This window comes from Carcharodon carcharias, chromosome 4 (assembly GCF_017639515.1).
Source record: "Carcharodon carcharias isolate sCarCar2 chromosome 4, sCarCar2.pri, whole genome shotgun sequence".
Classification (NCBI taxonomy): Eukaryota; Metazoa; Chordata; class Chondrichthyes; order Lamniformes; family Lamnidae; genus Carcharodon; species Carcharodon carcharias.
The window spans coordinates 75,146,192-75,167,863 of record NC_054470.1 but is presented as its reverse complement, the minus strand read 5'-3'; the positions used below and the strand labels follow the sequence as shown (position 1 = coordinate 75,167,863).

General features: G+C 42.9%; 1 protein-coding gene across 5 annotated transcripts in view; it reads right to left on the bottom strand.

Annotated features, from left to right (window-relative positions):
- The window catches only part of LOC121276977 (ephrin type-A receptor 5-like), a 373,321-nt gene that overhangs the window by 85,916 nt on the left and 265,733 nt on the right, over positions 1 to 21,672 (bottom strand). For all 5 annotated transcript variants that reach the window (XM_041185740.1, XM_041185741.1, XM_041185743.1 and 2 more), the window contains one exon: positions 3,188 to 3,255. In XM_041185740.1, the coding sequence (XP_041041674.1) occupies positions 3,188 to 3,255 (68 nt within the window). The remainder of the gene's footprint in view (positions 1 to 3,187; positions 3,256 to 21,672) is intronic.

The window sequence follows — 21,672 nt, the reverse complement described above, 5'->3', positions numbered from 1 at the left end:
AATTGTAGATTCAATTTACTTGCTCTTACTCTTTTAAATCAGCTAATACCCATAGCTAGTTTCCCAACAATTTGGGTGCCCACTTAACATGGGTGTCCTTTGGAAATAAATTACTTCATTCCCAAACAGGTGGTGTACTGGGCATGCCCTGTGCCGTCTGAGTAAGCAGCCCGGTATCCCAAGCACAGCTGAAGGTCTACGAGGCTTTTAGCAGCAGTTGACTTTTGTGTTCCTCAGCCAAGGGGCAAGCCTGCACAAAGGTTGTTCTTAACCTATAGCAATGGCCCAGGATAGAAAATCCTGGCACAGCAGGAGTGGTGCAGAATACTGTGTATGGGCAGCTCCTATCCAAAGCTGGGGGGTGGTGGGGAAGAGACAAGAACATCTGTCTTCACATGTTTATGTGAAGCCCTAAAGGAATGGTGTAGTCTTCCATGTAAATAAGCTTAGCTGAGTTAATACTTCTGCTTGTGAGTCAGGAAGATGTGGGATTCTGTATTGACTCGACAGAGCAGACAGGTTTCAACAAATAACAGCTAAACTTTATTACATAGAGCTTTTTAGGTGCTACACGCTCGATCAGGAGCGTTAGAAAGCCCTATCCCCCAGATTGCCTGCGCTTGGGGCTCACTGGTCAGAGCTTTAACATAACATCACGTGACCCCTGATAGACAGCAGGAGGGGCTATACTCTCAGTTATCACCTTTGATCTGGGCACATAATCTAGTTTGACACTTAAGTGTATCATTGATTAGGTGTTGCATTGTTGGACCTGCGATCCTTTAGATGAGACTGTAAACCTATGCCCTAGCCAGCTGTTCAGGTGGGTATTAAACATCTCACGGCGCTCATGGAAGAAGAGCATGGAGTCCTGGTCTGCACACCCCTTTCAACCAACACCACCAAAACAAAAACACAGGCTAAATGATAACACACATCAATCCTGTTTGTGACGTGTTATTGCTGTGTTTGACTAAATAATAGCATTTTTGCACTCAAAAGAAGAATTCATTTTGTAAAGTGCTTTCAAATATATCAGTTTTGTGATAGGGTACAATATACTTATTTTGCTTCCTCTGCCTGGTCAGAGTACTTTTTTTTGTTGGCACAAAGCCTAAATGTGACAATTCAACAAAAGAACAGTTTGAAAGCCAAGTGATGATAATACAGACTAAACAGTATTCTTTTACTGGACACACATATTCACTGTGTATTGCATTTTAATTGATTTTTAAAATCTAATTACTGTGCTGGTGGACTGATACTAGTGACTGGGAGAAAAGTACACTCCACACAGAATGAAAGTCTTCCTTGGTGCCAAAGGGCTATGAGTGGGCAACATTCTCTTCATAGCCAAGGGCACAGTTAACTGACCTTATGAGGTTTAGCTTGTCCACAGAAGTGGGCTTTATGCAGGGGATATCAGACCTTAATGACATATATTCAGTTAGACATGAAAATGGTACATCAACTTAGAAAGTATGAATAGCTGACAAAATACACCATGGGAAAATGGAGGGGGTGGGGGGAAAATGGAAGGGTAGGGGAGGAAGGAAATGGAAAAACACAGAAAAGGGGTTAGAATAAATGTATAAAAATATCAAGGAAGGGAAACAATGCAAGGATAGACTTTACAAAATATAATTCAACAAGAGTCATAGAAACGTAATTAATGCATATACAACTTAGGAGATCATGGATCTTATTTTTAATTGTGCTGTATAGTTTTAGGGTGATCATCCAGTTCACTTAATGACTAAAGGCTGGGCCAAAGAGGAAAGTCCTAATTTAAATGCTAGATGTTAGAAAAGTAAAGAATGCTGAACATATATCTGTGGTGTAAGAAGTGTTAACTGTTAAAAACTTACACATCCCATCAGTTTTAGTTTGTTAATTTTAAGCTTGGACCAAGCAAAAAAATGCTTGGCATTGCCAGTTCAGAATTTCGTCTTGTGCATTTATTTGGAAAATATTTATTTCATAAAACACTGAACAATTTTTAATTTATAGATATTAAAGATTTTTTAAAATTATTTTGTGCTTTGCAGAAGATGAAACTTTGATCGTAGCGATCTATAAATATGGAAGGAAGAGCCTGCTGCATATAGTGCCTTTCATGACTTCATGACACTCACCACCCCCCCACCCCCCGCCACCCCCTGAAGTACTTCACAATGAAATGCAGTCACTATAGTAATGTGGGGAAATGCTCACAGCCAATTTACACACTGGAAAGTGTCAAAAGTAATACTGAGATAAATGACCAGATAAAGTATTCTAAAGGTATAAGGTTGAGGGACAAATGCTGGCCAAGCGAAGCAGGGGTACTGCAGGCTATTCCTTTGAAAAGTGCCATGGGATATTTTATGTCCACCTGAGAAGACTGACAGGGCCTTAATTTAATATTTTATTCAAAAGAGTGCAACTATTTAGCACTCCTTCTCTACTCCACAGAATTATCAACCTAGCTTCTGTGCTTAAGTTTCTGGAGTAAGGCTTAGCTTTCAGAGTTTTAACACTTGCCTGCACCTGCACTTGACTCTCTTTAGCAGTTAAAATTCTGGCTCATGCCTCAACACCAGCTTGGACCCAAGAGCGGGACCCGAGTACCACCAGGTCTAGTCTGGATGAGTTTATCTTCACTGACCATACACTGAGCTTCAGTGAAGAAACTGTGATGCAACACTAGACCTGACTTATTTGGGTCCTTTAATATTTTCAATCTGGAATACTCTTGCCAAAGTGATGACATGAGTACCCTGGAACAGCTGCAGACATTTGAGGCCTTTCAATTGTACTGCCTATGAACTTTATAACATCAGCCCCGCACTAGACAAGAGTTGTCCTGCAATGGATCTTTTGAGTTGGAAAAAATAGTCTTTGGTAACATGAGTATAGCACGAATAAAATATGTTTTATTACCATCACTGCTCGTTTGCTAGCTATAAAGATTTCTGCACAATGCCAGAGTAGGATTATTCTATAAAAATGGATTATTCTATGACTCTCCATCTGCAAACTGTAACATAACCTTGTAAAAGTCAACGGATAACACAGGAAGAATAGAACATCCCTATTTTTGTTTATTTGAAGCCAAATGCTTGGTGGTGAACTTTAATTGAACTTTTCCAGAAGTTGGTTTTTTTCCCCCAAAATCCACAGTATAGCTTGTTGATATCTGACTTACTGTGACCATTGTGAAAATGCATCTTCTCCTCGTCTGGATCTTGTTTAGCTTTACTGTATCCACACCGCCTAGGTTAAAGCGAACAAGACATCCATTAATCATACATTTCCCAATTCAAGTCGTAAGTTAGACAGAAACCAGTTATGGATGGCATTTGTCATCGAAGCCTCTTCTGTTATTCTGGCTTTCAGCAGCAAAGTCATGCTTGGCAGAGAGGAGTCTCTGGAGATCCTTTTGTACAAAAAGCTACAGCTGTGTAAGAGATTAGACTGTATTTGAAAAATATCCCCAGCAGTAAAATTAATGTCACTAAGCACAAACAACAAGATCTTTACAATAATGCGCAATATAAAACCACAGCAGAGATGGAATGCCACAGGGTCTCTGTTTAGTCTTCATTCACAGAACATGGCGAGAACATTTCATTTGCAGGTCAAGTGCTGAGGGTTTCTCCTGTTTCACATTAATCTTTTCAGGATCTTTTCTTTTGAGGTTTCAAAGAATAGTCATGGTTTTATTACCCAATGAATTTAACACAGGACATAAAAAAAGAACAAGAGCAACACATGGAGAACAGCTCTCTCAGTGTGCATGAGAGGCTCTAAACAAAAATGCAACCCTTGCATTGTTTTTAGAAAGGTGTAAGGTCTATCTGCATGAACCACATACCTAAAACTAGACTGCAGTTTGTAGTAAACTGCCACCTCTAAACTATATTTCCAAGTTATACCCATCATGGTAAATTAAATCAGCAAGTAGATACAGTTTCACACAGCAAAGAAGTAAACCCATTGGAAATAAACCTTTATTGGAAAAGCTGTATGATGAATCTGTACCTTCCATTTTCACACCAACAAGATAAATGACTTCTGAATTATTCCACTTCATATGCAGCATTAAGTGATAATTGCATATTACCTGGTGTATTAGGCATGACATTTGAAGGCAGCAGATTAATAAGGTTAAATTAGTTCACTGAACATCATTAATAGCTGTTCTATTAACTCGACTAGTAATCACAGGGGGAAGAGGTAGAGAGAGGGGATCTTGTCACCGCCACTCAATCAGCAAACAAAGGTCAGCTATCCTTTGTAAATCAAGTTACTCTGAAGGAAAAGGACATTTAACCATTGTTAAATGAGCAAATTGTAGTTGCTTCAGTCAAATTTTCTGCCTAAGTTCAGTAGAATTTACTAATGTTGAAACCCTCATTCAGCCTTTGCTACCTCCAAGCTTGACTACTCAAACGTATTCCTAGCTAGCCTCCCACGTTTTATCCTTTGTAAACTCGGGGTCATCTAAAACTCTACTCTTGTGTCCTATTTCATGCCAAAAGCTGTTCACTAATCATTGCTATGCTTGCTGACCTTCACTGGTCCCCGGTTAAACAATGCCTTAATTTTTAAATTCTCATCTGTGTTTTCAAATCCCTCAATGCTTGGCCCCTTCCTACCTCTGTAATCTCCTTCAGCCTTACAATCCTTTAAAATATCTGCCGTCCTCCAATTCTGGCCTCTTGAGCATTCCTGATTTTAATTGTTCCATCGTGATGGCCATACATTCCTTCAACAGTGGAAGCCCTAAGCTCTGGAATTCCCTCTCTAAACCTTTTTGACTCTCTACATCATTTTCCTTCTTTTAGGCATTTCTTGAAACTACCTCTTTTACCAGATTTTTGGTTACCTTCCCTTATGTCTCCTTATGTGGTTCAGTGTTATATTTTGTTTAATAATGCCTCTATGAAGTGCCTTGGAGTGTTTTATTGCCTTAAAGGTGCTATATAAATACAAGCTGGCTTTGCTGTTGTTGTAATGTACCAATTAGAGTCAACATCCTGATCCTGCAAAAGTAATACCGTCCATGTTAATTAGTAGCTCTCACAACATTGACTGTGTTTGTGGGCACTGTCCATTATAAAGATTTGAAATCTGCAAGCATAAAACTACCTAAACTCAAACCACCTGCCACTCAACCATCTTAGTACTTCAGGTCAGTACAAATTACATTCTATGAAGAACAGAAACTAACTGCACCATTTTATTTGTAAGCTATATTTTTGGAATTGTTGTTCCAATTGTTTTGTTCTATTTCCCTAGAATCAACACAAACAAAAGAGATTAATCACTTTCACGGCTCCTTGTTATTGGATGAAAACATCCACACCCAGAAATAAAGATGAAACTAGGTACTCCAGAGATGATAAATGAATGCACCATTATGCATTAAAATTTTCATTTCTACGTCCTCTATGCTTCAACTGATCAGCCCATAACAAACCAGTTTGATGGGCATTCAAGATGCTTATAGAGCTTTATGTACCTAGAATAATCCTAAAATGGACCAGTTCAACTAATGAGGAAGTAATACTATGACAGAATTGCCACTGAGAATAATGGGTATTTAAAATGGAATTTTTTTGCTAATTAAAACGTGCTACATTTTAGTAATAAATTATTGAGCAAGTAATCTTCTATCACATGCAAGGCAGGGATAAAATGACATGGCCCAAATTTTTTGATAGCTGAACATGAGAAGCTGGTTAATTTATTGTCAAATGATCTACTCTGTAACCTGGTAACAAATAGTAATTAATTACCACAAAGATTAAGTCAATTACTTTCACCAAGGTGAATAGATCAATAGGGATGTGAGGTGTTGGAAATCACCAAATAAACAGTGATACCCTGAGTTGTTCTGGATTAAGAATTGGAGAAATGTAGCCTTCAAATACAACATCAAAAATATAAACAATACAGGATTGGCAAGAGTGATATGACCTGGAATTTAAATCTAATTTATTAATGTAATTAGTACTTGCTGTGCATAGAGCCAAAATGAATGTCCTCAAAACACATGGCTATGAGGTTGACAAGCTAGATCAGGTTCCAATGGATGAGATCTTGTTCAAATATAGACACCTTATAATGTCTCGTACATGCAAAAAAGAGAAAGACTTGCAATTATATAGCACCTTTCACATCCTTATTACACCCTAAAGTGATTTATAGCCAATTAAGTACTTGTGAAAAGTATTCACTGTTGTAGCTTGGGAAAAACAGCAGCCAATTTGTATCCTACTAGGTCCCACAAACAGTAATGTGATAAATGTCCAGAGAATTTGTTTTAGTGATCTTAGTTGAAGGATGAATATTGACTCAGACACCCTTTATTCTGCACTGAAAATGCAATGGGATCTTTAACATGCACCTAATTTGGCTCATTTTCCTAGGAAGAGAGGCAGACTTGGAGTTGGGAAAAGAGAAGGAAATGAAGGACTGAGGGTCAGGAGATTGGGGGTCATGTGAGGGGAAGTCAGGCAGACAGGGAAGTGGAGAAGGGAAAATGGGACTTCAGCAAATGGGAATAAGAGGGTCTGAAGGTCATGAGTTTGGGGCTTGAGAAGGGGGAATGGGAGAATAGGTAATGGGCTGAGGGTGGGGACCACTAGCAATTCCAACAGACCTGGAAAACTGGTAATTGGCAGCAGCACCAAGACTGGCAGAGCCAGTAAGAGGGTGAGTAAACCTGGGAATTTTACTATAGGCAAGTAGTGCAAGATGGTTTCCATTGGGGATGGAGACTGAAGATCCTTGCGTTCCAGCCAGCATCCTCTCTTAAGCTCGTACAGTTGAGCACAAGTTCAATGCCAGAAAGGACACCCCCATCCCCATCTGCCACACCCCTCAACAGAATCATTTCAAAGGATCATCACACTCCTGACAGGTTAGTTCATAGTTGACTTTTTTCTGACTGTTGCAGCAATTTTAGCCTTTTTTAGGGTTTCCGGAGTTGTTACAAGTTGCAAAGTTCTAAAAGGTGTAGTGTGGGAGGTGAAGCACTTTTTGTTGACTTCTAGGCTTCTGCCCATACCAGTTACTCCCTGACATGGGTGCACATAGATCTTCCACTTGGAATCCCACATGACAGGGAAAATGAGCAGAGACCACACAGAACAACCCAAGCTGCAAGAAGAGGGAGGAGGGGAGGAAGTGGAACCCAGACTGCAAACTAGGCAGCCCCTTTCTGTGCAGGCTATACTTGAAGAACTAAGTTGAGTGTGATACCAGTAACCTCAAAACCAATTCCCAATTCACCACACTCCTTAACTTTCTTAGTCACTGACAATCACATTGCCCACTTGGCCACAATGCAAAAGTAAAATACAACAAAAAGCATTCATTCCAAATCAAATTCATAAATTAAACCATGGGCAGAATATTCAGCTCAGTAGACGGACATGCACCCTACCTGGCTGAGCATAAAATGACACGCAATGACGTCAGGCGAGCTTCCCGATGTCATCACGTAGCCCCGTGATACTTCGTTCAGCGGGCGCGCACCGTGGTTGGCAGCGTATGCGGAGACAATTAAAAGGCCTATTAAGGCCATTAAAAAGGTAATTAATTTAAAATTTATGCTGCCCATCCAACCTAACAGATGGCAGGCAGGCGAAAATGCCAAGCGGCCTTTGCACGTTTTAGGAAATCTCATCCACGGGCAGGATGAGGTTTCCTAAAGTAAATAACAATAAAATAAAAAATTCACACTTGAATTAAAAACATGTCCGTATTCATGTGACAGAGTCGTATCAGGGGACATGTTTTATGACATTTTTATTTTGCTCATTAAGTTTTTTCAAAGAGTGCTTCATCTCCCTGAGGCAGCACCTTCCAGTTAGGCCCACTCACCCTCCTCCACCTGCTTGCACAGGCAGCGCTAAGTGTTGCCGCTTGTGTTCCACACTAGGCGGGCCTTAATTGGCCAGCCTGCATAAAATCGTGGTGCGGTGCTGATCACGGGCAGCAGTCAGCTTCCCCCGCCAAGGGCAAAATCCTGCCCATGACATATTACATATAAATTGAAACCACTTACCCTTGTGCATTCCATATCCTTTGTGTGACTTTGCCTGTCATAGTGTTCCTACCCAGTGCTGACACAGTGGCTTCAGCATGGCTGGTGGAAGCCTAATGACTTTCAATGCAGGAAGATGTAGATGGCCTCTGAGGATGAGCTTGGGCTGGCTGACAGGTAACAGAAAGAGCACTGGTGGAGTGGCTGAATGGAATCACAAATGCAGTCATCCTGAGAAAGGACAGCAAGTTCATGCTTCTATGGAGCCACGGCCACTTCCCTGGAGCACTGTCTCAGCAATCCTAGTAATCTGTTGGAGGATATACTGTTGGACTGCAGTGACATTCTGCAAGCTCTTTGAACACTGATATCCACAGTTAAGATGGCAGTAAGCTGACCTTGCATAACAGACGTCTGAACTTCCACTTCAGCACTCAGACATGTGGTAAAAGCTATGTGTGCTACAATGGAACCTGACACATCAGCCATCAGGTGTTGCATGAAGGTTAGTTCCATGACTGCATGGATAGAATTGGCCACCAGTTCCATGCTGGAAGGGATGGGTTTCAAGTTCTTACACAGAGCCATGTGCCAAGCTGGTGCCAGGTTTCTTGACATTGAACAGGCAGGTTTCCCAATGCACCAAGTACTTCAGTGTGTATACATTAGCTTCCTTCTGTATCCTGGCCAGTCAAGGTCCTCATCGGAGTCCTCTGAAGTGGAACCCATGTGCGACCTTGACAACCGGCCAGCTGTGAAACCTTAACCTCTGACCAGCTGTGCGACCTCCATCTCTGGCCAGCTGGTACCTGCACTATTCCCTTTCCCCAGCTGGAATCACTTGTGTCCACTTTCTCACCACAATCAGATCCTGCCTCTAAGATATGCATAGTGTCAGTACCTGAGCTGGTGGCTATGAGTGTGAAGTCAAGTGATGGTGTGCTTTCATCATCACTGTCTTCTTGGTCTACCTTCACCACCTAGCCAGATTGAAGTTTTTGGGTATCTAAATCAAAAAGGGGTTAAGGGACAAGGTTGAGGTGAGAAGTGAGAGGAAATTAAGTAGTGTATTCTTACACCATCTGTGACTTGCAAGTCAGAAAAGATTGTGGGTTGAGGGGGAAGTGGAATGTGAGAGGGAGGATTAGGTATGAGTATACCATAATTTTCAATAGGTTCAGCCCCAATGCTTCAGCAATGGCCATTCTACTAACACCCAGCACCATCTCCTCCATGTAGATCAGAATATGCAGGCATACTTATACCCCTTAGGTTAGTTGCTGCAGCCTCATGTTGTATACCAACTTCTCCTGCAAAAATGGAAGGGAAGTGTATCAGTGAGTGTGATGCAATCTGTGCCAAGTGTGGCTAAATGCCAAGAGTAAGGTAAAGCATATGAATTTTAGGTATGAATCTTGATTGATCCAGATTGAGAGAGGTTGCCTGTAGGTGAATGATGGGGATATAGCGAATCCAGCTGTGGCTAATGCTACCAGTGCGGTTGGTAGGATAAAGCATTAGAAGATGCATTCATTGACGTTGACCACTCATCTGAGGTCATTGTATGTTTGTGGCACTACATCTAAGTCTTCATGATTAAGTTCCTTACATTTACTTCCAATGCTATTGCTCCCACTGCCTTCTCACCGTGCATCTGGTGGGTCTCCTGTCCCCCTGCAGATATAGAATATCTCTTCTCCTTTCCACCTCCTCAACCAAAGCCTCCAATGCAACGATGGAAAACCTCGGTGTCTGTTCTCTGCCTTCTTCCTAGGTCACAGATTCAGCTCACAAAGGACTCCAGCACCAGCTCCAACAACAATGCACCTCCCCTTCATGAGCTGCAGACTTGCTTTAAGCAGTGCAAGCTAGATATAAGTAGTGTCAGCAAGTAACAACTTTGGGCTCCCTATTGATGCATGCAGCCAATCAACAGCATGGTTAGCAGTGGCTGCACATAGAAATTATGATATTGAGCAAATAGCATGAAGAAGCAATGCTGCCACTATTTCTTCGAATGGGTGTGAGGTAATTGCTCATCTCAATCTCTGTGCTTTTTTGGGGACAATCAAATTTAATTTAGCCCCTCAGAATGTTATTTTTTTTTAAAAAATCACTGACCAATTTGACTGTTGTAATCACAAGTTAAAGGGCAATTTTCTATGTATTCCAAAGAATCTCCTTTTGAAAATTACTATCCTTGGCTCATAACATGCACAACTTGATTGTCTTTTTGCTGAGGGTAAGAACTTTACAGCCAATGAACTCCTCATCAACTATAGTCACTGTTGTAAAGTGGAAAGCACAGCAACTAATTTATCTACATTAAGCTCCCACAAACTAATAAATAACCAGATCATCTGTTTTGAGGGAAAATATTGGTCGTGACTTCCCTGCTCTTCTTCAAAGAGTGCCATGAGATCTTTTATGCTCAGCGGGGAGAGTAAGTGGGCCTGGGATTTACACTTCATCCGAAGACAGCACCTCCGAGCATTCCCAGCACAGTATTGCACTGAAATGTCTGCTTAAATTGTACGTTCAAGTCTCTGACGTTGTGTTTAACACACAACCTTCGGACTTAGAGGCAAGAGTACTAAGCAAGGCTGGCACTTAAAATGAGGCCCTTACTCATTTTAGATTGAAGCATTTGAGTCCAGCTGTGAAATGGTGGACTGTGGGCAACAGGATAAAGTCTAACAAAAACCTTTCTCCTTGATGTCCTAACCCCAAGTTGTATTAACACTGACCATGGCAACTGGAAGATAAGCCCTCTCTTTCTCCAGTACGAACCTTAGGCAGTGTTGCAACTAAATCAACAACTTCACCAGCAAAAGTTGCCTGAAGCAAAGATAAAGGGAAATTAATTTGCATCGAAGTGAATGGGATTTGAGATTTAAAGCTATATCCTGCTTGGGCAGGTTCGTTGAGGCAGTGGGACCACTGATTCAACCTGAATAAGCAGCGAGAAAGGTTGATGGAGTCAGAGCCACAGGCACATAGCACTATTTCCTGAGATGTATGTGAGCTTGAGGAAGAATCACTGACATTAACATTTGCATTAGTATCCTTGTTCTCTGAATTTGACAAAATAGTTTCACATTTCGATATTTAAAATCAGTTTTCAGTTTAATTATTAACATTCATTTTATTCTATTGAGTGTTATTCAGTTTATTTTGTTCTTTTACAGACCTTTACACGTCATTATATGTGGATGCGCCTAACCAGGGCTGTTTGTCAGATTTATTGACAAATATGCTTTGATTTCTATGAATTATGGCATGTGGTTGTATGTGATTTAATGGAGTCTAAATTCCATGAACTTTTTGGCTGACCCTGTATAAAAATCAGTAACCATATAAGTATATTCTGTGTGCCTGTAGATCACAGAATTGCAATCACTCTGGAGTGCACAGCCCCATTATTCCCATCCACCCAGAACTGGAGCTACTCCAGCATGCCTGGTCCATCTAATGCCAAGTACATCACATCAAAAGTGTGAGATCAGGCCATTAGCATAGTCCTGACATGTCCCCAGTGCAACCATAAAGGGGCTGGAAACAGCCTCATGAGTCTCCAACTCTTGTTCTTTCCCTTTGCTTCTGGGAAGTCAATGGCTGGAAGCGGCAGCTGCCTGGCAGGTAGGGGCAAAAATTTCAGCTGACACTGGAAACATGGAAAAATGATGCCCATCTCCTCAGAAAAGTGGTTGGGAGGAGGGTAAATATGGCAAGGGAGGGAAGCAGAGACAAAGGCATCCTAAAAATTCCATGTGGAGCCTGGTCACCCACTGCAGCCTCATGATGTGCACTATCATTTGATTTGACACTCACAGCCACCAATTCAGATACTGGCACTGGGATTAGCACATGAAATTCGAAGGGGTGGGCGGAGGTGGGATCCACACAGGAGAATGCTGATGGAGTCACACATGGTGTTTCTTGGTGCATTGGCAGACCTGCCAGTCAGCCTGTTGTCACTAGCAAGGAGCATGCAGAGTGCAGCTCCAATCAAGCACAGTTTCATGCAGAAACTTGGGAGTCCATCCTTTCCAGCATGTATGTGACGACCAATACCGAGGCAGCACTTGCAGATACACCCGTGATGCAGCCTAGGGTGACCAATGTCTCAGCTTCTGTTGCAGTACAGACAGAAGCTGTCCAACAATCTCAGTGTTACCATGGAGGCTTTGACTGAAGTCATGAGAACCATACTTGGAGTCAGTTCAGACTGCTATCATCATGGCTCTGGATTTCAGTGCTTAAAGAAGCTTAGAGTCCTCCCAGAGTTCAATATTCTGTTGTCCAACAGATTTCTGAGGCACTGACTCACGAGCAACTATATCTCCATGGTGCATGTTCCTGGTGTCCTCTCTCAGGATGACAGTACTCACCATTGCTACTCTTCAGTGTTCTTGCTGTTGCCTTTCAGCTTGCCAGCCCAGACTGCTGCCATCCATGCTGATATTGTGCAATCAGAAGACAGGCTCACAAGGCCCAGAGCTGTTTGATATCAGCCTGCATGGCCATCTGCAGTCTCCACAAGAGAAAATCAGTAGCCATGCTGCATCCTCTGGAGTAGCAGTATGTAGGAACACTAGGATAGATGAAGGCACCTGCAAGACGGGCAGTAAGGCAAAGCACAAGGGTGAATTGCTCAATTTTTTACGTTATTGCTAGTGTTGTGGGATAAAGTTGCTACGTTAATGTCAGCTAGGGCTCAGTTAGTAACACTCTCGCCTCAGTCACAAGAGTGTGGGTTCATGTCCGACTCCATGCAAAAGATCTAGGCTGACACTCCAGTACAGTACTGAGAGAATGCTGCATTGTCAGAGATGGCAACTTTGAGAAAAGATGTTAAACTATGTCTGTGCTCTCAAGTAGGCATAAAAGATCATTTTGAAGAAGAACAGGGGAGTTAAATCCAGTGCAAAAACAAAAATACCTGGAAAAACTCAGCAGGTCTGACAACATCTGCAGAGAGGAACACAGTTAACGTTTCGAGTCCGTATGACTCTTCAACAGAACTAAGGAAAATTTTTCAGTTGATCAGTTCTGTTGAAGGGTCATGAGGACTCGAAACGTCAACTCTTTTCTTCTCCGCCGATGTTGCCAGACCTGCTGAGTTTTTCCAAGTAATTCTGTTTTTGTTTTGGATTTCCAGCATCCGCAGTTTTTTTTTTATATCCTTTTTAAGTTCTATACTGTCCTTCTCACAGTTTGCAATGCTTCCAAGTTCCATATCATCTGCAAACTTTGAAGTTGTCCCCTGCACACCATGGTCTAGATCATTAATTTATATAAGGAAAAGCAAGAGTCCCAATACCGATCCCCTGGGGAAGTCCACTATAAACCTTCCTCCAGCCCGAAAAATATCCATTGACCATTACCCTCTACTTCCTATCACTCAGCCAATTTTGTATCCATGTTGCTACTGTCCCTTTTATTCCATGAGCAATAACTTTCCTCACAAGACTGTTGTATGGCATTGTATCGAATTCCTTTTGAAAGTCCATGTACACGACATTAACAGCAATACCCTAATCAACCTCTCTGTGACCTCTTCAAAAAATTCCACCAAGTTAGTTAAACATGATTTCCCCTTTAGAAATCCATGCTGGCTCTTCTTAATCAACTCACATTTTTCCATGTGACTACTAATTCTATCCTAAATAATTGTTTTTAAGCTGAAATTAAACTGACTTGTCTGTAATTGCTGGGCTTATCCTTACAACCTTTGGAACAAGGGCATAATATTTGCAATTCTCCAGTCCTCTGGCATCTCCCCTGAGCCTAGGGGAGATGGGAAAATTATGGCCAGTGCCCCTGCAATTTCCACTCATTTCCTTTAATACCCTTAGATGCATCTCATCCGGTTCCGGTGCCTTGTCAACTTTAAGTACCGAAAGTTTGTCCAACACTTCCTCTTTATCAATTTTGAACCCTTCTAGTAACAGCGTTGCCTCCTCTGTCACTGTGGCCTCGGTAGTATCTGTTTCCTTGGTAAAGACAGATGCAAAGTATTAACACCTCCACCATGCCCCCCTGGCCTCCATGTGTAAATTCTCTTTCTGGTCTCTAATCTGCCCTGCTCCTCCTTCTCTTGCTGCCCATCTCCTGGATTGGTCTCCAAATGCTTATTTACAATGGCTGCACCCTCACGATAGTTAGGTTGCGGAAGATGCAGCAGGCACAAACTTGGATGTGTGCTCTGTTGAGTACTGAAAGACTCCACCCGAGCGAGCCAAATGTGAAAATGTTGCTTTCAGGACCCTGATGGTTTGTTCATGCCGTTCCCTGTTGCTGCATGAGTCTCATCACAGACAAGCAGCTCTCACGCAATCAGGTGGCACAGGGGGTCATTAGCCAGGTGCATAGCATGTATTCATTGTCACTCAGCAGCCAGCCTCTGATTCTGCATACTAACTTTTTTGTCCTGAATATAACTGTCAAGAAAATCTTGATCATGGAATAACATCAAGCTGACTCTTAGGTCTAAGCTGCTGGTGCTTAAGGCCTGTGTTCTCAGCATCGTGTGGTATGGCTGGGAAACACAGATGACTAACAGCTATCATGATAGGAAGTTTAACAAATTTCATCTCTGCTTTTTGCGGAACATTCTGGGCATCTCATAGAATGACAAAATCATGGCCTGAATCTTCTGGTCAGCGTACGGGGACAGGCCCCACTTGCTGACAGGTAAAATGATGTGCAGTGATGTAAGGCGTGCGTCTCAATGTCAGCGCACGTCATTCCCATTTTCAGTTTGGTGGGCGGGCACCGGAGTCGGCTGCGCGCCCGCTGAACTGTCAAAGGCCTGTTAAGGCCATTTAGATACCAACTGTAATAATTAACAGGGCTACTAAGGTTGGCGGGCAGGTGAAGATCCCAGGCGGCCTTCGCATTTTCCATGGAACCTCATCCACAGACGGGATAAGGCTTCATGAAAGGTTTATAAATGTATTAAAATTTTTTAGTGAAATTCATTGACATGTTCCAGCTCATGTGACACTGTCAAATGAGGGAACATGTCTCAATAATTTTTTAAATTCTTTTTTGCAAAATTTTATAATGAAATTAATCTCCCTGAGGCAGCCCCGTGTCTCAGGGAGATTTCTGCGCTATGCACGTAAAAGACCGCAGGCCCCAACTCTCCCTCCTCCCTCCTGCCTGCACAGGGAGTGCTCAGCGCTTCCGGGTGCGTGTCACGCTGGGCGGGCCTTAATTGGCCTGCCCACACAAAATGGCAGTGCACAGCCAATCACAGGTGGCAATCAGCTACGCGCCCACCCGCGTCCGCTCCCGACCCGCCCGCCTGACGGGAAGAAAATTCTCCCCTTGAAAGTAGCAGTCCTCCCATTATGTGGTCACTCATCAAGTATAGGTGACTTCACCGGCTTGGACACGTTCACAAGATGAAAGATAGTTACTTAGCTAAGTATTTCCTGTATGGCGAGGTAGCTGGAGCCCAAAGTAAGATGCCCAAAGCTCCGCATCAAGGGTGTTTGCAAGCGTTTCAAGAAGGCCCTAAACACTGATTTTCACATATGGAAGGCCCTGGCTGATGACAGAAGAAAATAGCAACATTACCTGTAGGCCAGAATGTGCCACCGTGATTTTGGTGGCTACAGTGGCTTGGCAATAAACGTCAACACTGAAAACAACAACCCACAACAACACCTGCTAACCACTTCACTTGTGGCAGAATCTGCCTGTCTTGGATTAGTCTCTTCAGCTATCAGCAAAAGTGCCCCATTTGAAGTTCTCCATCCCTAACGGAATTGATTTGCTGCATGTCCATCAACTTATAGGGATGGAAGGATGCCGAGTGAGCAGATATCCACTGTCACCCAGCAACCAGTCTCTGATTCTTCACTGTGGCATAAAGCTGGTGGGTATGGCTAGCTGCCACAGGAGGAAGGCTCCAGGACTATGATCAAGATAGTGGGCATTCACCAAGGGGGTTTTCTGATCATGGCCACCCACCAACTGGATGTCGATGGAGCGGTAACCCTTGCAGTTACGGAACAACTCCTGATAACATGTGGGGCCCACAGACATGCCTGCATGTAGTAAATCGCCCCCTGAACTACTGGGAATTATGACAGCCTAGCAACTCCACATACTGTCTCCTCCTGCTTCTTCATCTGAGTGACCAGAGAGAAGTCTCTTCTCCTCTAAAGGGACCCTGTCACTTCCCTGATGGGTGGCGAATGTTGGACGGCAAACTGTGAAATGTAGCTGCTGTTGGCTGTTCACATCTGGAAAGATCCATTGGCATAGAAATTGTGGGTGATGGGGATATTGACAGCCACTGATATCACATTCTCTCCATGCTGTGTGGCTTCAGGTTGGGTTGTAGGAGGAGGCACAATGCAGAGACCACCTCTTTGTTGAAATGCAGGTGCCTCAGGCACTGTTCCTGGTTGAGGTGCGGTAGGAGAGGTGCTCCGTAAAGACCCTCGGTCCCTAGAGGCCTATTCCTTCTCCCTCTGTGCACTGCTTCCCCTACATGTGCTCCACTTCCAAGTCATGCTGCAGCTTAAGAGGGATTGCAACTATTGCCCCCATTAATGAAGCAGGTTTTCTCCTGGTAGGTCAGAAAACTCCTCTCACCATCTTATCAGGATCCAGCACCACTTCCTTGAACATCTAAAATTTAGCAAAATTCCCCCAAAAACACAACACATTACTTCTAATAACTCTGTACAAGTAACAATTAGATAAAAGCATGTCACCTGGAACTTGGATAGTTAGCCCTTTAAGTAAAGCTAGTGTCCTTCCCCCAGTAATAGAGGCTATTTGGCATCACAATCTATTCACTCTGTATCCTTCTAGTGCGCACATGACAAGTGTGTGCGAGCATCCCGTCAATCAGAATGCACCAGAAGTGCCCGGAAGCATGCCAACCAACACTTTTACAACTCGGGCTTCTATAACATTGGTAACAGTGGGGTTACAGTGCCTAATTTTACGGCCTTTGATTTAAAGGTGAGAGTTCTACCACTGAGGTGCAGCTGAGATCAAAGCATTTCATGAGATGCAAGTAAGCAATGAAATGCAGCAATCTAAGGAGATCTTCCACTTTGCATCATCTCGACAGCTTTGAGCTCAGAGTGGCAAGTATCTGACAGTAACAGGCTCAGTGGGAAAGTGCCCACTAGCATTGGGCTCAGTGGACAAACCCTCAACAATAATGTTCATTTATTTGGTTTTAGGGATAAGGACTATGGGCAGGATTTTGCCATCTGGACAAGGGGTAAACCTGCATCAGGCAGCCGTAAATGAAGGCAGGAGACTGTAAATTCAAATTTGTGAGCTGATTCCAGTCTGCCGCCATTTTGATTGGCACAGGAAACATGGCGAGTCATGATCCAATGCATAAACAAACTGACGTTGAGTCTTCCATATTAATGCCTACCTTAATTTTGAATTTAACTGAGTTTTGAGATTTTCAGAAAAATGGATGGGTTTCTGAAGCTTGTCGAACCATGTCAGGTCACTGAGTTTGTGAACCATGGTGGAATGCAAAGACTCCATTCCATTCTCCTAGATTCTCCATCTCCATCGTATCTGTTCTGGTAAATGCTGCCTTTCACAATGGCGCTTCTGAAATGTCTTTCCTTATCCTCAACCAAGAATACGCCAGCATTGTTGTTGACAGGGCCCTCAACCCTGTCTGACCCAGTTCCCACACCTCTGCTTTCACCCCTTCCCCCTCCTTCCCAGAACCATAATAAGAACCACTTATTACCCCAACAGCCTCCACCTTCAAAGGACCATCCTCCACCATTTCTGCCACCTCCATTTGATGCCACCATCAAACATCTTCCCATCCCCTCTAGTCAGCATTCCAAAGAGACTGCTCTCTCCACAACACCCCGGTCCATTCCTCTATCATCCCCAACACTTTGTCCCCTCCCACAGCACCTTCCCATGCAATCGTAGGAGGTGTAACACCTGCCCTTTCACCTATCCTCTCCTCACTGTCCAAGGTGTAACACCTGCCTCTTTACCTCCTCTTTCCTCACTGCCCCAGTTGTAACACCTATCCTTTCACTTCCTCTCTCCTGACTGTCCAAACGCTCCTTGCAGATGAAACAGTGATTTACTTGTACTTCTTCCAATTTAGTATACTGTATTCGCTCCTTACAATGCAGTCTCCTCTGCCTTGGAGAGACCCAATACAGGCTGGGTGACTGCCTTGCGGAACACCTCTGCTCAATCTGCAAGCATAACCCCAACCTTCCTGTTGTTTGCCATTTTAATTCACCACCTTGCTCTCACACTGACATATCTATCCTTGGCCTGCTGCAATGTTCCAGTGAAGCTCAATGCAAGTTGGAGGAACAGTACCTTATCTTCCGGTTAGACACATCACAGCCTTCTAGGCTCAACATTGAGTTTAACAACTTCAGACCATGAACCCTGACCTCCATTTTGATTTGTTGTTTTTTTGTCAAGATTCAGCATGTTTTCATGCTTTTACATTCAGACAGAGCTGTCCATTATTCCACCATGAACACTTACCCTGGACCAATGTTTTGTTTCTTTACTACAACATTACCACTCTCTTTGCCCTTAGTTCTATGACATCTTTGTTATTTAATCTCTCTTGGCTTCTGAGACTCCAGCCTTAAGCAAGGTTTTAATCTCTCCTGCCCTCTAGGACTAGATGCTGGTGGATGGTGAATAAGGAGTCTTTTTAAAAAAAATTCTTGTAAAGATCTAATTTTGTTTATAGTTAACATTTAACTAGAATCTATAGTTTAAATTCTAACGTTCCCAGCTTTAAGCAGGTTTTTAACAAGGTCTCCACTGGATGAGCAGTTGGACTTAGTTAATTAAAGAAACAGCTGAAACTGGTTCCTCTGTGACTGGGTCAGCTAGCCTTTGTTTTAGGAGCATATGAAGCCAGCCCTTTGCTTTTATTTTGGCAATTGATAACATGAGAGGAGCGGTGGCCTGAAAGAGCGAGGGGAACCAGGCCAGAGACCAGAGCAGGATCAGGAGCCAGTCCAATAGGAGCGGTGGCCTTGGTAAGTAGGACCTGGTGAGTATTTCTTCTGTCCACTCTTTAAAGTAGTTTAGGTTAAGTAGTGTTTAATGAATAAGAAATAAGGTCCCTAGTATACATTTAGGGGAAGTAAAGGGAGTAATTTAAGAAAACGTTATGGCAGTACAGCTCGGCGACATGAAATGCTCCTGTGCGATGTGGAAAGTCTGGGGCACTTCTAGTGTCCAGGGCAACCACATTTGCAGGAAGTGTCTCCAGCTGCAGCTGCCTGAAATCTACATTTCAGAGCTAGAGCTGCGGCTGGACTCACTGTGGAGCATCCACAAGGCTGAGATCTTTATGGATAGCACGTACAGTGAGGTGGTCACACCGCAGGTAAAAATGCACAGGCAGAAAGGGAAGGAGTGACCACCAGACACAGTAAATGCACTAGGCAGATAGTGCAGGAGTCCCCTGGGTCCATTTCCCTCACTAACAGATTTTCTGTTTTGGATACTGCTGGGGAGATGGTTTCTCAGAAGAATGCAGCAAGAGCCAAATCCATGGCACTACAAGTGGCTCAGCTGCACAGCGAGGAAGAAAAAAAGAGTGGGAGAGCAATAGTGATAGGGGATTCTATCATACGGGGAACAGATAGACGTTTCTGTAGCTTCAGACGTGACACCAGGATGGTATGCTGTCTCCCTGGTGCCAGGGTTAAGAATGTCACTGAACAGCTGCAGGACATTCTGAAGGTGGACAGCCAGAGGTTTTGGTCCATATCAGTACCAACAACATAGGTAAAAAGAGGGATGAGGTTCTGAAAGCAGAATATAGGGAACTAGGAAGTGAATTAAAAAGCAGGACTTCAAAGGGAGTAACCTCAGTGCCACGTGCTAGCGAGATCAGGAGTAGAAGAATAGACCAGATGAATGCATGGCTGGAGAGATGGTGTAGGAGGGAGGGATTTAGAGTCCTGAGGCATTGGGGCTGATTCTGGGGAAGATGGGACTTGTACAAGCTGGAAAGGTTGCACCCCAGCAGGACCAAGACCAGTATCCTTGTAGGGGTATTCATCAGTACTTTGGGGGAGGGTTTAAACTAGGGCAGCAGGGGGATGGGAGCAGTGTGAGAAGACACAAGAGAGGGAAACAAAGATAGAAATGAAAGATAGAAAAGTAGAAAGCAGAAGTGGAAGGCAGAGGAAACAGGGGCTAATAGCATATAGGGCCATAGTAGTAAAAAATATGTAAAAAGCCAAGTCTAAAGGCACTCTATCTGAATGCAATAAGGTAGACAAATTAACAGCATAAATAGGTGTTAACAGGTACAATATGATTGTGATTAGAGACACATGTTTATAGGGCAATCAAGACTGGGAACTGAATATACAATGGTATTCAATATTTAGGAAGGACAGGCAAAAAGGAAAAGGAAGTGGAGTGGCGTTGTTAGTTAACGATGAAATTAGTGCAATAGTGAGAAAGGGTATTGGCTCAGAAAATCTTTTAAACGGGGAGATTAGAGATGCATGTAACAAGGATGCTACAGTAATCATGGGTGTCTTTAACCCACATATAGACTGGGCAAATCAAATTAACAACAATACTGTGGCAGAAGAATTCCTGGAGTGAGTATAAGATGGTTTTTTAGACCAATACATCAAGTAACCAACTAGGGAACAGACTTTCTTAGATTTGGTATTGTGCAATGAGAAGGGGTTAATAATAATCTTGTTGTGCGAGGTTCTTTAGGGAACAGTGACCATAACACAATAGAATTCTTCATTATGATGGAATGTGAAGTAGTCCAATCCAAAACTAGGGTCCTAAAACCAAACAAAAGAAACTATGAAGGTGTAAGGGATGAGTTGGCTACGATAGATTGGGGAACTTTATTAAAAAGCATGACAGTGGATAGGCAATGGTTAATATTTAAGGAACAAATGCAAGCGTTGCAACAGTTACACATTCCTTTCTGGCACAAGAACACAACAGGAAAATTGGCCCAATCATGGCTAACAGAAGAAATTAAGAAGAGTATTAGTTCCAAAAAGGAGTCATATAAAGTTGTTGAAAAAGTAGCAAGCCTGAGGATTGGGAGCAGTATGGAGTTCAGCAAAGGAGGGCTAAGAGATTTATTAAGAGGGGGAAGTTAGAGTATGAGAGTAAGCTTGCAAGGAACATAAAAGCAGACTGTAAAAGCTTCTATAAGTATGTTAGAAGAAAAAGATTAGTGAAGACAAATGTAGGTCCCTTACAATCCAAAATGGAAGAATTTATACCAGAGAACAAGGAAATGGCAGAGCAGTTAAACAACTACTTTAGTTCTTCATGGAGAAAGACACAAATAACTTCCCAGAAATGCTAGGGAACCAAGGGTCTAGTGAGAAGGAGGAATTGAAGGAAATTAGTATTACTAAAAAAATAATGCTGGAGAAATTAATGGGACTGAAAGCTAATAAATCATCAGAGCCTGATTACCTACATTTCAGGGTACTAAAGGAGGTGGCCATGGAAATAGTTGATGCATTGCTTGTCATCTTCCAAAATTCTATAGTTTCTGGAACAGTCCCTGCAGATTGGAGAGTGGCAAATGTAACCCCACAATTTAAAACAGGAGGGAGGAACAGGGAATTACA